Source organism: Anabrus simplex, chromosome 2, assembly GCF_040414725.1.
Source record: "Anabrus simplex isolate iqAnaSimp1 chromosome 2, ASM4041472v1, whole genome shotgun sequence".
NCBI classification, from domain to species: domain Eukaryota; kingdom Metazoa; phylum Arthropoda; class Insecta; order Orthoptera; family Tettigoniidae; genus Anabrus; species Anabrus simplex.
In genome coordinates, this window is record NC_090266.1 from 999564426 (window position 1) to 999577572 (window position 13147).

At 36.8% G+C, this 13147-nt stretch overlaps 1 protein-coding gene across 2 annotated transcripts in view; it reads left to right on the forward strand.

Moving 5' to 3' along the window:
- LOC136864620 (acetyl-coenzyme A transporter 1) overlaps positions 1-13147 on the forward strand; it is a 498114-nt gene that overhangs the window by 452108 nt on the left and 32859 nt on the right. For both annotated transcript variants that reach the window (XM_067141859.2, XM_067141861.2), the window contains exon 8: positions 7242-7469. In XM_067141859.2, the coding sequence (XP_066997960.2) occupies positions 7242-7469 (228 nt within the window). The remainder of the gene's footprint in view (positions 1-7241; positions 7470-13147) is intronic.

The window sequence follows — 13147 nt, forward strand, 5'->3', positions numbered from 1 at the left end:
AGAATAAAGAACTGAAATTAGTAATAAATATTAAATGAAGATAGAATCCACAGGGTGAAAGTGAATGTATTTAGCCTGGAGAGAAGTTGGCATCTGTATCGGCAGATTAACAACATGTGACAAGGTCAAACCCACAAAAAGCCCGCGAATTCGCATGCATGAAATTAATTTATTATGCCCGTTGCAAGTATGGGAAAAATATGAAAACAACACCATTGTGAATTGTAATTATGGTTGAATTTTTTGAGTGAATTTCAGGAAGATTGATCCAGCGGTTATGAAATTATAGGATTGCACCACAAAACTTCATGACCGGAATAGCGTCATCTCAGAGCTTATAAATAGAATACCCCCCCCCCCATGAATATTCACACACTCTTTCTGAAAGTTCGGAGGAAGGGACCCGTGCTGCTTGTCTCCGAGAAAAAAGTTTGGTAATTGTTTCCTCAGAATAATTTGTGATATGTACTCATGTAGGTGGTTCGAGTTAGCATACTTAGTGGAATTGGTATAAAATTCCTGAATTTCCACAAATTAAATGCGTGAAGGCATAGATGTTTTTCACTAAAATATGTAGCTGGCTTTCATTTTTTATTTTTACTATTGTGTGTTGTAAATCAATGAAGGGAGATTGGAGCCTAGCCAGAGACAGGTTCAAGTCTGATATCTCTTGAACACCTGGCATAACCGGAGTGTGAGAAAAATAGCCCTTGTCAACAGTTCGTTTCGGTCTGGCAGAAAGGAAATACGTTTGCGTGATAACGAGCAAGGATAGTGCATCATTTGTGTTTTCTTTAATTAATAGCGAGTGTAAAATCTGTGTAATTGTAAGTAATTTATAAGAAGATAATGTATTCTCCAGTCATGTGTGGCTGAATCTGAGACAAGCTGGCTAGTATGTAACCAGCACTCCAGGATGACTCCATTAACAGGTCTGTCTATTTTGTATTAATGTTGTAAATTGATGGTAATTTGTTTGTCCCACTAAAAGTTTCCAATGCGTGTGTCGAATAGGCATTTTGTAATGTAAAAGGCAAAGTATCTATTGTTCTTTCAGAGTACGAAACTCTTCAGTGCGGTAAAAATCACGTTAAGAAACTGTAAAATGCAAAGTTTAAATATCGTGCTAAAAATCGAAGAAATATTGTTCAAGCTGATAAAAGTTAGGAATATGATAAATAATATAGTCGTGGTGAACATGATAAATTCAAATATCATATGAGTTCAGATAATAATAATAATAATTATTATTATTATTATTATTATTATATTTACATCAGGATAAATTTTTCTATGTTAAAACATATATTTAATAGTAATGTCGTATGATTTGCACTTTTACCAAAATCCAGTGAAGTCTGATAAAGTTAATATTTATTTTTGGGAAGCATAAATTTTGTAACGCCGTGTATTTTGTGATACAGAAAATCACGGTATGTTATATTTATTCTTGAGGTCTGAAGGATGTAATGAAGTAAGTTAAATGATTCTTATAACGTTGTTCATCATGGGAATATTTGTATTTGAAAAATGCTGGACAGGAAGAAATGGATTGTGTTGGAAATGAAATGTTATGAGAATAGTTATGAAAACGTTGAAAGCATAGGAAGCCTGTATTTTATGAGTATGAACGCAGCCGTGATGATAGGCTATATATGGAACAGCTGACTGATTTAATGGTGGCCAGATTCTAAGTGAGCGTGTTGTAACGCCTATTATGATTTCAAGTCGAGAATCTCCCATGATAAACAATTTCTGTAGAAGATTGTAGCGCTTGGCAGTTAAGTCCAAATGACAATTCTATATAAAACCAGCGTAGTGTGTTATAATCTTTACTGTTAGGGTGTGTAGACACTACGTAGTGTACCAGGAAAGCCTATGTCCTGGCCCATATCAATCGAAAGAAACGTTATTCCAGCATAAAATATCCGTCCGACGTACGAACATTTAAATAAAGGAATGTTCCAGCAGGTGCCAGACTTCATGAGTGCACTAGGCGAAGTCAAGTGACGTCACCTGTCGCTCGAAGCTCACCTCCCCTAGAGATATTTCTCGAAAAGAATTTTCTTTTCTCAAGCTTTTCAACACCTTAACCAATTTCAACGGGACAAACGCTGAATTGTAGCGGACGTCATAAAAGTTAATCCCTGTGAATTTCGAATTAATCCATCCCATGGTTGTTGAATTATAATAATTTAAAGTCTAAGAAAATTATACACTCACGGTCACATGGCCAAGAGAAACCACCCCTCCCAGCGCCGGTGTATATATGTCAAGGCTAACAAGCAGAGCAGCGCAGTACAAGGACGAGTACACAGATGTGTGTGAGTGAGACAGAGGAGAGACCGACCCTCGTATAGTATGTCCACACAGTCACGGTGAAAGTACTTGCCGTCGCGTTTCCGGAACACGAAGTTATATCTCCGACAAAATTATAAAAACCGTCGCACTGTATTTAGTACATCGCGTCGCAACTACAGTCTAATTCTAAAGACATTTGAGAATATAATACGAGTGAACTTATTGAAGTGCAAATACCAAATATTTAACGTTCACAGAATATATCATTACGTGTAGACTTAGTTTACTTCACATGATATTGAACTTCTACAGAAACTAATGTGTAGAATTACCAGAACTCATTTCTCTTCGAGTATTGAACTGTATTTCTTTATTCACGCCATATTAATATACGACTTACAGTAGTAATCTGGGTGAATACGAAGAACTTTTTCTGAGGTAATATGACGTTATAATAACAAGATAATCAGAAAATAATCCTTAGTGACTTAATGACCGTGTTCAAAGACTGTGATTATAGACTGATTTGCCTTTTTCAAGTGTGAACTGTGTAATTATGGACGTTTCAGTAACGACTTTAAATAGTATTTCATACAGGAAGGACTGTGATTATTCATTTAACGTCTTAAAGTTCAGTTACGCCATAAACTGTGTTCAACAGTAAATGACAGTGTCAGTGATAACTACTCGCACTAAGTGAATTTTTCGTGTGCGAAAAATCACCTTAACGAGCTGCAATTCTACACGATCCAGTTCCAGCTATCATCACCTCATCGGGGACGTCAACATGGTGTGTTAAGGGAACACCGCCGATCCTGATTCTCCACGGAACATTCCAGACATCCATCCTTCAACATTTGTAGCAACATTTCTTTCATTAAGTGAGTAGTAACAAACTGACTAAAATTTTTGAACAATGGAAACTTCAGTGCCGCATGTGAACAAATATTTCAGAGTTCTCATAGTTTCTCAGAAGTGATTAATTTAATTATTAAATTTAATTTTCATATCTCATAGAAAGACTTTAGGCTTTTCAAGTGTGCTATACATCAAGGTTTACAAACTGAAAAACTGAAAACTTTTAACAGAAATTTAATTTCTCATGTCAATTTGCAATTACAAGTGTGTGCTCATATTTAGAAAGACTTTAGGTGGAAATCTAATACCTCGTCTTCTCACATATGAAAGACTTTGGAATCGGTGATATTCATTTTTCATGAACAGAATTCAGGAAGATTACGTTCAAACTTTTAATTTCAATGCCAGATTTGAGTCCAATAATCATATTGCAGGGTGAAGAATTAATAAATTGTTAAAAAAAATTTGTAACCATCTATTATTCGCTCTGAGAGTCTATCCTACTCTGTATCGGCTCCAAAACCAAGTTCCACTCCCTGAGGTCCTACTCATGCCCTTTCCCCAAAAACTTTTCCTGGTACAGTAGGCTCAATGACAGGATTAGGGTGTCGTATGTATATAGTCAAGTCTTAGGTTAGGTTTTTTGAGAATTGACTTCAACGATGTTAGTGTCTGCAGTAGTGAATGTAAATGTGAAGAGTGTTAGCAAGGTATTATTGTGGCCATGTTTCAGCATAATCCTTACTAGCCAGAAGGTTTTTACATAATAGCATGGAACCACTAGTGGCATAAATGTGAGGGTTGTCCAGCATGGATACTTAGCTAATGGAGATTGATTACTGCTGTTTGCCACACACGTTCAGGTTCAATGAACTTTAGTTTGTTTTTTGTTTTCTCGACTTAATTATTTCATCGTTCAGATTGTCCGATATACCTTGATAGTGCCGTGTGTTCACACTTAGCTGATTTATGTAGGACTTGCGCTACGAATGCCGTTTTGATTTGTCAGCTGTTAATGCATTTTATTTTCAATTTTACGTTCTTTCACTTCATATTAGGTGAGACATTTGGTCTACTAGTTACTTGTAGTTTGGTTTAGTGGGACGAACATGGGTAGACAGATTTGTAATGGTAGTCGTAATTTGAGAATGGAAAAATTTACTTTGATTTATTTTGTCGTGTGGACTTGTAATTTATTAAACTTAACATAACCGTTTATAACCTGAATGTTGGTTTTATAAGAATAGTTTCAAGTGACTTATCACTTTTCTTTAACTTCAGTGTTTAGCATTTCTTCTAAATGCATAATGAATAAGTGTTTCCTGCATTTCGCAGTTTTGTTCCTTCAGAATGATCGAGTTGTTGTTAGTTCCTTCCGAACAGCTGTTTGGATATTGCATGTTTCAGCATCAGGAATATTCCATAACTTAAGGGTGTCATGAGATGTCAATACATGGTGGAATTTTATTTTTTTATTGTGTCTATTGCTGTTAACTTGTAGTGAACACCATGCTTTCTAGTAATATTTTGAGACCTATCCAAAGCAACTGATAGTCAATTTGGTTCGATTAAGGGTCCATTCGGCGGGTGTTCCAATATCCGATAGGGTATCAGACTGGTGGATAACCTTAGTTAAATGTAAATCTGGAATTCTACTTGTTGAAGGTCAGATTTTCCACGGATCGTGTGGATTAATTGTCAGTTATCGTTTGGATCAAATGGTGCCCGATTTTCAGGTTTTATTTTCGATTTCTAGTTTTTGCTGTCCACTAATGTTATGATATATTTTACTTTCCTCCGAAGAAGGTATTAAACAATAATCAGAAGATGATATTCACACATTGAAATGTGACTGTGTTTAAATATAATAAATAATTAAATGATTTTATGGAGGATTTTTATAAACTTTTTTTTTTTTTTGCATTGATAGTTGAATAAAATTTAGTAAGCACATATTTGTTCCTCATTTAAAGTAGTTAGGCTCTTTTCTGAACCCCATCGTTTGGTCAAATTTTAATAAACCCGCTACGACCCCAAGATCAAAGTGTTCGATATTGCTCTAGGCAGACAACCAACGATGGAACGGTAAGTTCAAGGGTTCAGTATCTTCAGTTCTTTGTTTTGTTAGGTGACCATGTAAGGTACTTCTGTAGTTAATTCGACAACCAGAAATCATCCTGAATCTTCATACCAGTCCTAAGGTAAACACTGACCCCTCTATTTATCAGAGGCTCTTCCTGTCCATTGTTAGCTGGTATCTGGATTCTGTAATTATTTACACGTACAGTATTGTTGAGTGCAGAAGCAAATGTAGGCTGAGCATTCGTTGTTGATAATGAGCGGTTTCTTTTTCCTCTACCGGAAACCTGTAGCGTGTACACAGCAGAGCTCTGTGCTATTCTTGAAGCTCTGCAGTATGCACTGTCCAATGAACATCGGCACTTCCTGCTGTGTACCGACTTCTTGAGCTCATTACAATCTATTAATGCAGTTTCCCATGGCACACTCTGGTGCAATGGTCCAGGACCGGCTGGCTGGGTGTTGATGTGCTAGCATCAGAATCACATTTTTGTGGCACCAATGCCACATGGGTGTAGAGGAAAATGAGTTGTGTACTTGCAGCGGTCATCTGACCATTGTACACATTCTTCGGAGTGCATGGACCTGGCCAATCTGTGCCGTAGTCTAAAACTTTGGAGTACCATCACCCTCATTCTAAGAGGTGACAAGCAGTCAGCAGACCTCGTCATCTGTTTTATAAGGGATTGTGTCCTTTATTGTATTTAAAAGTCTAAAAGGAAGAGAGCTGCTTTTTATACACACACCGAGAAATAAGTCAGCTGACCGGGAAAAGGCATTACGTCATTAGATAGATCAAGAGCAGGACAGGTGACCAGGCATAGCTGATGTCATATGTTGTGACTTCCAGAACAATCCAGAATATGGAGAATTAGCTCAGATGTGGGATTGGTGATCGCCAGTAGATGATGCACATGCCGGTGCTTCCAGAATGTTCCAGAACATGTAGTGTTAACCAGGGTGTAGAATGGGTGATCGTAGGAATATGGTATCAGTTTCTGCTGCTTCCAGAACAATCTAGGATGTTTAGAATAGCTTGGAAAGAAAGAAAGTAAGTGATTGTTATACTGTACTTTGTCCCTGTACTTTACCATCAGCATTCTTTCTCATAATATGGAATCTATAGTAGAACTGTTACCCCCTAAAGGCATACTGCTCCTCTTTCAATTGTGGTTCTATGATGGTTCCCCGCTTCCACTGTATTATGATCTCGAGAATTTTCAGTCCATGTGACAAGAGTTATCCTTCTATAGTTGGTTGGTGTCAGCTTATGTCCTTTTGTTGAACAGAGGAATGATAGCATCATTGTTCCAATCTGCTGCTGTCCTTCCATGTTTAGTCTCCATCCTTAGTCTCTCGAATGAAGGTCTGCAATGGTCTATTACTGTGGAGGATAGGAAATGGTGGTGTGATCTCACTTCACTCCACTGTACATGCTTGCAGTAAAGGTGAGTTCAACTGTATATCACTGCACTCTGCACTGCTTCTTCACAGCTGTAGGGGTAGAGGAAGTGGTTAGAGGCCTGTGGGATGCCGCGATGTAGGAGAGACAGGAGACAAATCTGGAGATAGTAATGCAACTAATGTCTTGGATATCGTAATGTCAATGATGACTGTTCAAATTGCACAATATTGTGCGTTGATTATAAACAAAACACTGAAATATTACCGGTATCTCTCAATGTTTCAATAAACATGGTATTAGAACAGTGGGATCCATTGAAATTGTTTCATGCTGAGTGTGACTTGATAGAATCTGATGATGTTCTTTAAAGAATGAAACATGTAATTCTTTGTTTAATAGTATGTTTAACAATGTGTTCTTTTACAGGTATGTTATAATAGTGTGATATTTATATTTAACTTTTCTGTTCGACTGACTGGAAAGCCTTTAAGTTACATTTTATTGCTTGTGTAAAATCATGATATGTAACAATAATTGGTAATGATGTATAAATATTGTTGAGAAATTGTGCATAATAATGTCAATTTCTCATTTTCAGTTAACGGTGAACGTTATGTTTGTATCCGTAATGGCGTTCTTCGCCCAGATTAGTGATCCTGCGGTAGGTGGAACATACATGACACTACTCAATACCATCAATAACCTGGGGGGAAATTGGCCATCTACATTGGCCCTCTGGGTCGTGGAGACCTTGACTTTCAGATTCTGCTGGGATGAAAATGTTAGGTTCATCTGCAAAGACGATGACTGTGCTGCTCGAGCTTTGGTGAGTAAAACAAAAAGTAGCTATTTTTCAAATCTTATTTCATTCATAAAACAAAGCCCTTTGTGATTAACTTTTATGGTCATATTTGTCATGAATGACTGCAAATATTATTTCTTCTACCTCTTATATTGTATATGCTTCATCACAGAACATACTGTTATACAGATATTAAATATGGAACCATAATAAGAACTAGGACAACCTTTTGTGAACATTCAAAGTGAATGCTCTTTTCTTTGGTACATTTATAGCAAAAATCAAGTGTTTGTTACTTTTATCTTTTGTTTTTCTCATATTTACAGTGTTTATTTCTGTAATAGATGCACTTTTATTTTTCCAATTGTATAACAAAAATCTACAGTGCCTCTTTTATGCGGGGAAAAATTTGTAACAATAAATTTAGACTATTTAAACACACACCATTTCGAATGTGAAGTAATCAGTAGCATCAGCAGTGATATAGCCAACCAGTAGTAGCTACAAATAATGTATTGATTGTCTTGCTACAAACGAGTCTACAATATTATCATTTAGACACACCTACAATAATTTGATAACTAGAATCAGCTGTGTACAACAAAACACAACATACAGTGTACCATAACTTAAAATTGGAAGTTAAGTACAGTAGTAATTGAAGACTTGAAATAAAGAAGTCTCTAAGTGCCAAAATAATAGTTTTGAGGAAAATGAGTTTAAACTATAGAAGGCACTGGCGTGGAGCATAGAGCATGCCATCTGATGATAGATATTGTTTCTATGCAATCATTCGTGGCAGCTCGAGCCTTTTATACATTTTTAGACTTGGCATATAGATTCTATTTCACACAATATCTCAAAATGTGTAACTTTGCTGCTTAGAGTCTTAATTATTTCAAGTCTTCAGTTATTGTTAAAACAAAACATTACTAACATTTTATAGCTATCATTAACATGTCTGAACCGGGCGAGTTGGCCGTGCGCGTAGAGGCGCGCGGCTGTGAGCTTGCATCCGGGAGATAGTAGGTTCGAATCCCACTATCGGCAGCCCTGAAAATGGTTTTCCGTGGTTTCCCATTTTCACACCAGGAAAATGCTGTGGCTGTACCTTAATTAAGGCCACGGCCGCTTCCTTCCAAATCTTAGGCCTTTCCTATCCCATCATCGCCATAAGACCTATCTGTGTCGGTGCAACATAAAGCCCCTAGCAAAAAAAAAAAAAAAAAAAAAAAAAAAACATGTCTGTAGTCTTAACTTATCCCTAACTACTACAGGCATTCTAACAATATTGAGTTATTAGTCGTTGAGTGTATTTTGTGCATGTTAAAAAGAATCAGTTGTGATTAGTGTTTTTACAAATTGGTGTTCAAAAACTTAAATTTGAACATGACTGCTCTGCCCTTCATTTCGCATCATTGCCAGTAAATATATTCACTTGCTATGGAATTTATTACCATCCTTCATGGAATGTACATTTTGTAGTCAAGACAACTGCGCCGTTGATCTCTGTTGACTAGCTTTATTGCTCATTGCAATTTATCTAGTTTTAAGATTTTAAGTATTACTAAGACAATTTTTGTTGAAAATGAAATGTGACCATTAAACGGAGAATTTTAAGGGGAAAGTTTGGGTGTCTTCATTATGCAGTGGAATCCATTATGTGTATAAATAAGGTATTACATACTCTGCTGACTAAATCTGCTAGCAAAGCAAAGTCACCTCCGTACAGGCCATGAAGGGCCTTGGAAGAGTGGAAGGTAAAGGCTTCCACCATTGTTAACCTCGGCACGTGATGGGGTAGAATGGTTAGCTCTACGCCTGGCCACCTTTCCCCCCAGGAATAAACCTGGTACTCATTTTTGGTGTAGGCTGAGTGAACCTCACGGCCATATGGATCTCCGGAAGTGGAAATCTCGTTTCTTAAATTTTACGACTTCGTGACAGGGTTCGTGACGGGGATTCAAATCCACGTCCTTCCGGGCGAAGCGAGCACGCCTTTACCACCTCGGCCAGGCAGCCCCTACTAAATCTGCTACATTAATTTAATTATGAAGCCATTTGTTTTATGTTTACCAAATTCTATTTGGCCAGCCTAATAGTTCTCCAAACACTTGGTGGAAATAGGTTGTGCTGTCATTAACTTGACTGTGCAGTTCCCACAAAAGGCTGAAATCAGAAGGGTTTTTTTTTTTTTCCTTGATGTGAAATATTCCTACTACAGTGAAATGATTTTTGAAGTAACATTGGTAAGTCTTAATACATTGATAGTGTTTTGTTATTTGTAGATGTAAATAGTAGGTGGTGAATGATATAATGCTTTAGTCCCTACCAGGCCTCTTTATTGTGCAACATCTTAACAGTGAAGTGGCACTTAGCAATGGACTTGTACAGTTCATTTTGTAATATCAACCAGATATAACCTCTATAAATCAGTTGTTTTAGGATGTTTACTACTGATAACAAAATGATGGTCATCTCAGTCCTCAGGTAGACTTTTCGTCGTGCAGTCGTAATGTGTTAGTGATGAAGTGTCACTATAAGTCAGGGCACGTGTTGACGAAGTTTTGGTAACCATTGGACCTAACCTGAGTAGACTATTTTAGTATCTGCTGGGCTTAACTTCTGTAACTAATGGCTTTAGTATACCCACCATTGTATCCTAGCACATTTCATGAAGTATCATACTATGGGCCCCATGTTTTCTCTGCAAGATACATTGACATAACAGCTGATCAGTATTTACACCAATTGTTAATTAACTCATTATGAACATAATTTTGACATCAAAAGCAAAAAGCAAGTAACAAATCTTACTCTTCCATGATCCTAGATCAACAAAATGTACTGATCAGTAAACACTGCAAATATTAATGAATTTGCTCGATGAATTAACTATGTGCTTCCACAGTCCTTTACATGCAGCTAACTCTGTGGGCTACTTTAGTTCTTACTTTTAAATATTAAAAGCTGAGTCTTAACCATCATGACTTCAACATCCTCTGCTTCTCTTACTCTCCTTGGCAGACTCCATTATTCTCCTACAATTCATGAATCTCATGTTATTCCATTATCCTCAATTTGCCTCATATGACCCCACCACTTAAGCCAGTTATATGCACTGCTTCATCCATAGAGTTCATTCGTAACTTGGCCTTTCTCCTCATTCCGAGTACCATCCTTCCATTTTTAAACAAACAAAAAAAAAAAAAATTCCCATGACCTTGACACACAAGCCCTTGTGGGCCTTATTAGCCTACCAAGTGATCACTGCTCAGCCTAAAAGCCTGAGGATTACAAGGTGATGGCTGATCAGTTCGATTAATCTTCTCGGTTATTATTCTTGGCTTTCTAGACCGAGACAGTCATTTCACTGTCAGATAGCTCCTCAGTTGTAATCTCATAGGCTGAGTGGATGTCAACCAGTCCTCAGATCAGGCTAAAAAATCCCTGGCGTGGCCGAGAATCAAACCCAGGTTATCCGGGTGAGAAGCAAGCATGCTACCCCTCCCATGCAGCAAAAACTGTCTGAAAACAGACTATTGTAAGGATAATTTTCTCCGAGTGCTCACTTCTTTCTTTCAGAATACTGTTGATCGCAACAGCGAACTCATGGCATTAGCTTTGTTACACTTATATTCGATTTCACATACTATATTGCCATACTGGGAGAATACCACTCATAAGAGTTTGAAATGATCCACCTGTTCCAGTTTTGTATTTCCTACCTGATATGGTATAACGGTGAATTTATTGGAGTAGAGATTGTAGACAGTATGGACCAATACAAAATCAAACCATAATGGTTAATAAAACCTACCCTTTTGTTGGAAATCACCCAGAATAAGATATGCTGCTTTCCTTTGGATCTTCTACAGTTCTCGTATTAAGTAACCATGGTGTGGGTCAATACACTGAACCATACTCTAACTGGGGTCTTATATGCTTTCTCCTTTACATCCTTACTACAACTCTTAAATGTCCTCATAACCGTGTGAAAAGATTTGTATCTTTTTTTTTTTACAACCTTGTTAATGTGATTACCCCAGTGAAGATGGTTCTTTTTATTAACACCTAGGTAGTTATAGTGATCCCCATGAGGTTCTATCACCCCATCAACACAGGAATTAAAACTGATAGGAATTTCCCTCTCTGTGAAACTTACACCCTGTCTTATTTATTTATTTATTTATTTATTTATTTATTTATTTATTTATTTATTTATTTATTTATTTATTTATTTATTTATTTATTTATTTATTTATTTATTTATTTATTTATTTATTTTCTAGTGAAAAAGGGTAAGCCCCATGTACATTAGCTGCTTCATAGTTCCAGGTCTTTTTTGTAGTTGCCCACAATCCTTTAACTTACTTACTATTTTATGCAGTATAACATCGCATGCAGATAGCCTTATCTGTAATTCCAGTTTTTTACTCATATCATTTATATATAAGAAAACATGAAGGTCCAATAATACTGCCCTGTGGGCATTACTGGATCAGATAATGCTTCACCTACTCTAATTCTAGTCAATATAGTAGCCTGTGATAGTGCACTGTAACAAACACGGGTAGATATGGCATGGTTTGGAGTTTGTTATTTCTGTTTTTTGTGGAATTCCATGAAATATTGTTCAAGTCGCAAGCTTGGCCATCCTTGACACTCGCTGTAGTAGAACATTCTGTCCTGCACTGCCCCTTTTCTTAACACTGTCTGCATGGCTTCTGCAGATGAGGACGAGGGAGGGCTGAGGTTGTTCTTTCCAACCAAGAAAGACTGGAGGAAGATTGCAATGATGAGTGTGATATTGTCCCGACTAATGATAGTGCTTCTGCAGCTGCTCATTGTGTTTCTAATCGAAATCCATTCATACCTCAAGTTACACGAAACTGGACTGTAAGAGTCTTTTCACCACCTTCTGGTATCTTTCCTGATAGTGACTTTGCAAAGTATAGCGTGTGTAAAGTGTGATGTTGGGCTCTGCATAAGTTGCTTCATTCCGTTCCACACAAAGGGACATACATATCACTGAGTCTTCAAAGAAACTCACAGCAAATGATCACACCAGTAAACTGAAGAACTCTGAATACCCTGTCAGTTTTCAATATAATTTTTCAAATATATATATTTATTTTGATTACCGTATATATAAATTATATATATATAATAGCCACTGTAAATAATGTCTTATTGTATATAAAGTATTTTATTTTGTCTCTTAGTAAATAATGAACTCAAAAATAACTTATATCTTCTTCTCCACGCTCATTGTTCTCTTATTTTCATTATTTTCGAAGAAAACAACACATGTGTTTGGTACCTGGAAGACTACTACTTAAGCACCTAGTGTTGCATATATGCAACACCCTATATTTCCGAAACTAAACATGTTTGCTTCAAAATAATGGATCTTCCTTAAATAACACCCTATCCTAAGAATGTTTATTAAGAAAAATGGAACATTTCAAAAAATAAAAAATTCGGGCGTTCAAGGGTTAACTACTTTATCACTGCGATAATACAGAGCTCTTGGAAGAGCTAACCATTCACTAGTGTGTCCAACAATCCAATTCCTTTCTACTTCGTCTCGCTCAGCCTCAGGTTTGCTATTTTCTTCTTTCCATGAGGTCCATAAGTTCTTCACATTTTCTTGTAAGGCCAAGTGTATGGATGGTCCCAGTTTGCGTTATGTATCTTCT